Source organism: Maniola hyperantus, chromosome 2 (genome assembly GCF_902806685.2).
Source record: "Maniola hyperantus chromosome 2, iAphHyp1.2, whole genome shotgun sequence".
NCBI lineage: Eukaryota > Metazoa > Arthropoda > Insecta > Lepidoptera > Nymphalidae > Maniola > Maniola hyperantus.
In genome coordinates this window covers 1,453,885-1,455,677 of record NC_048537.1, presented here as the reverse complement: position 1 = coordinate 1,455,677, position 1,793 = coordinate 1,453,885, and the positions used below count along the sequence as shown (strand labels likewise).

Genomic DNA, 1,793 nt, shown 5'->3' with positions numbered 1-1,793 from the left:
CTTTTAAGAGGCTGATGGTGTCGCGTGCAAAAGATATATTCATGTAGGTATTCATTACAATAAGTAATTTACATGTTATTTATTTAAGTAGGTAGGTACCTACCCACCTACTTATTATCCACAGTGTCAATGACTGTACCGATTATATATTTCACCGAAAGAAAGCGTTTTAACCATATATAGGTACCTACCTACCGGATTGATTTTTGAATGAGCTAGATACGCCGGAAGACTCACCCCGTCATCCCTTCATTCAACTCACCTTTTCAGCCTTCATTTCGCTCACTTCGCGTGGCCTATTTATACACTGTAGTCTGTGGCCTAACCACCTCCCAGTTTCGCTTCCGTAGGCTCACAAGTCACATCATTCGGAATTCACATCTCGGATTCCTACTATGCTCCAAAAATTACACAGCGAAAATTAAAATATTGTGACAAAAACATATAAAAATATTAAATATCGTGACATCTATCGGTGCTTTGATAAACACTTTAGAAAAAACAATCCACGTAGTACAGCTACTCGTCACTAGATGACTCTGTTCGCTCACGCAGAAGCTGTTCATATTTTCATGTTCATCGGATTGTTCTAGAATTCAAATATTATAGTTTGGCGTGCGAGAGTTTTCTTGAACTTTCTTGACACGCACGTCACCAATAGGTGGCGCTGCCCAGACTATAAAAGGCCGCGCGTTCGCGTCTGTGGCCGTCAATCGTGAGAAAATAACTTTGGTGATAAGAGAAAGCGAATTTGTGAAGAAAAACAAGAAGAAATGGCGTTAATTCCAAATCTTTTCGGCGAAAGACCTTGCAAAATGGTAGACAGAGACTTCTTCAGACCAATAAACCAAGTAGTGCCGCACGATTACTTCAAACAGTTCGAAAATATGTTCCGAACAATTGATCAGCTGTCGTCTATTATGAACAACATGGCTATGAAGGAGAGGACTGAGTCTGATTACGAGAAATTCCAGTTAAATGTGGATGTGCAGCACTTCGCGCCAGAGGATATCAGTGTTAAAGTTGTGAATGGTTTCGTCACAGTGGAAGGAAAGCACGAAGAAAGGCTGGATGAGCACGGTTATGTTTCCAGACAGTTCGTGAGGCGTTACGCTCTACCAGAGGGTTGTTTGCCAGACACAGTGGAATCCAAGTTATCTTCCGATGGGGTTTTAATCATAACCGCGCCTAAAGTGTTACCCATGCCGTCGACCGGTGAGCGAATTGTGCCAATAATAAAAACAGGTCCAGTTAAAAAGCAAATTGAACAGTAATTTTTGTATGTTTGTGCTATTTTTCCATTGTATTAATAAACTATTTCAATTGTATTGTAAATAGTCTAAGGATAATAATCTATTCACTATTGTTTATTTTGAATTGTTTATGGCCTAGGCGTGCTATCTACTTATTGCGATTGTAAGTTTTCTAATTATTATTACTTAAAGACTGAAATTTAAATCTGCCTAAGTTTTGTCTACTAAAATTAAGTCACTAATTTGTTGTTAATGCTAAGTAGGTACCTAATTAATTTAATAATATTGTAAGTACCTAAGTACATAAATAAATGTATGAAAATTCAGTTATTTTCTTTCTCTCTATTTTACCCACCCCCTCTTGAAAATGTTTAAATGAGGGTACCGACAGGTCGAGATGGCAATCGGGGTATGAGGCGGGGGGACGCCCCAGCCCCACACACCCGCACATGATGCGCCTGGAGAGTGGAGATTAGTAATAATCACAGGTACATAATAATATAACGAAGGATGATACCTACATGATGATGTGAAAAAATA

The 1,793-nt window shown here is 38.9% G+C and overlaps 1 protein-coding gene across 1 annotated transcript; it reads left to right on the top strand.

Annotated features, from left to right (window-relative positions):
* The first annotated feature begins 696 nt into the window (after positions 1–696).
* On the top strand, positions 697–1,579 carry LOC117988508 (protein lethal(2)essential for life-like). Its single transcript, XM_034975661.2, has one exon. The coding sequence runs from the start codon at positions 774–776 to the stop codon at positions 1,272–1,274; it is 501 nt and encodes a 166-aa protein (XP_034831552.1). The 5' UTR covers positions 697–773; the 3' UTR covers positions 1,275–1,579.
* The last annotated feature ends 214 nt before the right edge of the window (positions 1,580–1,793 follow it).